General features: G+C 35.6%; 1 protein-coding gene across 1 annotated transcript; it reads right to left on the minus strand.

Moving 5' to 3' along the window:
* Positions 1-899: 899 nt before the first annotated feature.
* Positions 900-1,532, minus strand: PCYB_141400 (heat shock protein; the record flags this gene model as incomplete). The annotated part of the gene is made up of 1 exon (XM_004224611.1): positions 900-1,532. The coding sequence occupies one exon, from the start codon at positions 1,530-1,532 to the stop codon at positions 900-902; it is 633 nt and encodes a 210-aa protein (XP_004224659.1).
* Positions 1,533-1,932: the final 400 nt, after the last annotated feature.

Here is a 1,932-nt window from a genome sequence, read left to right on the forward strand (position 1 = left end):
GAAAAGAAAAGGAAGAAAAGAAAAGGGAAGAAAAAAAATGAGAAGAAAAAAAAACCTTATGGCAAATAAAATGGCTTTATCTTCCCTCGCGCGAAAGCGAATTGTTAAATTAACGCCAACGTGGAAATTTTCCAAATGGAAAAACTGGCCGATTTGTTTATGCTACAAAATAGTATGCCTAACATTTCGAAAAAAGAGAGATGACCTTTTTTTTCTTTTTTGTGTGTATTTTCGATTATTATTGCAGCTCCACATTTTATCCCCAAAATACAAGATCTCCGTCGTGCAAATTTCCCATGTGTCTGTATATAGTCCTTCGCGTGCTTCATTTTACAGCCGCGCGCCACTTTCGAAAAAATAAGCAATTGCTTCCCGCACCCTCAAAGTGGGATATATTATTCCAATTTGTTATTTTTTTTTTCCTTCTGAATGCTTCAAGAGGTGTTTCCCGACCACTCCTCCATTTGAAGCTCCCGAATTGTTGCACGTATTCCCACGTTTTCACCTCCAATTGCACACACCTTAACATAATCGATATGTTCGACGTATGTAGAAGTCTAAATGGGCAGAAAAATCCCCTTACGAGTTTATAGATGGGAATAGACGCCACACATATATTTTATGAACCTCCAAGAGTTTGTACAAAATGGCGAAAAAATAATTACACACCTTCTCCTTAAAGGTTATCAATCATGTTTAGGAAAAAACACGTGTAATCAATAACTGTTACACTTGTTATTAAAAGGGATAGTAGTTTAATATACGGTAAAAAAAAATAAAATAAATAAAAAAAAAAAAAAAAGGAAAAAATAATGTACACTATAGTACAATTAACACATAAATACAAAATCAAACGGAATCAAAATTGCCATTGGCATCGCCCCCAAGTAGGAGAGAATTCAATGAATTTCGATTTTCTTTTTTTTCTCGGGAAGCACAGCCTTCTTCGGAATGTCAATTTTTAAAATCCCATCCTTAAAGGTGGCCTTAATATTGTCCTCGCACACATTTTCGGGGAGCAGAAAGGACCTATAAAAAGACGTCTGTGATCTCTCCTTGAGATAATACCTCTGTTTATCATCCCTCGTCTCTTCTGTTTTTTTGAAGCCCCCACTAACTTCCAAATTTCTGTTATATAAATTAATCTGTACGTTATCTTTGTTCAACCCAGGAACGTCTATTTTTATCTCAATTTCTTTGTCCTTATCAATGACGTCCATTGGTGGAATTTTTTTGAATTCTTCCATTAAAAACATTTTGGGCTGGGCAAAAAACATATCGTTCCTTCTGGCATTTCCTAAATCATAGTCTAAGAGGGATCTCCTGCTGGGGAAATATTTGGAAAGCTCATCATTAAAATAATGAGTTCTCAGTGAGTTCATCATTCTGCTCATGTCCTCGTGGTATCTGTCAATTCTGTTCATTTGCTCATTCATGCATTCGAAAAAATTATCGAACATTCCGCCTTGGTCCATCGTCAGCCCATCCCTTCTATTGTGTGCATCGGACTTTGCTATGTTGTTCTTCACCATTTTGGCGCAAACAGAAGGGAGAGAGGGAAGGGCGCGGAATGTACGCACGTCGCAAAATAAAAATATATAAATAAATATATTTAATGTATATATTTATGTGGCTTTTTTTTTCTGCTGGTCAGGTGTCGGCGGGTTACTTAGCAATATCTGCGCTTGTAGAAGGCAACCCGCAAAGTGAGTGAACTGTTTGTGAATGTCGCACGCTCGTATGCAAAAAATAAGAATGTTCCAATCCTTTCAAGTCTTACCAAATGTAAAGGTTTGAAAAAAAAAGGAGGTAAATTCTGAAATAACACAAAACAAAATTTGAATCAAGTAAGGAATTAAAAGAAGGAGAAAAAATTTTGGCTACGTGAAAACTTAACAATTAAAAAAATAAAAAAAAAAAAAAAACAATTCC

This window comes from Plasmodium cynomolgi, chromosome 14, assembly GCF_000321355.1.
Source record: "Plasmodium cynomolgi strain B DNA, chromosome 14, whole genome shotgun sequence".
Taxonomy (NCBI): domain Eukaryota; phylum Apicomplexa; class Aconoidasida; order Haemosporida; family Plasmodiidae; genus Plasmodium; species Plasmodium cynomolgi.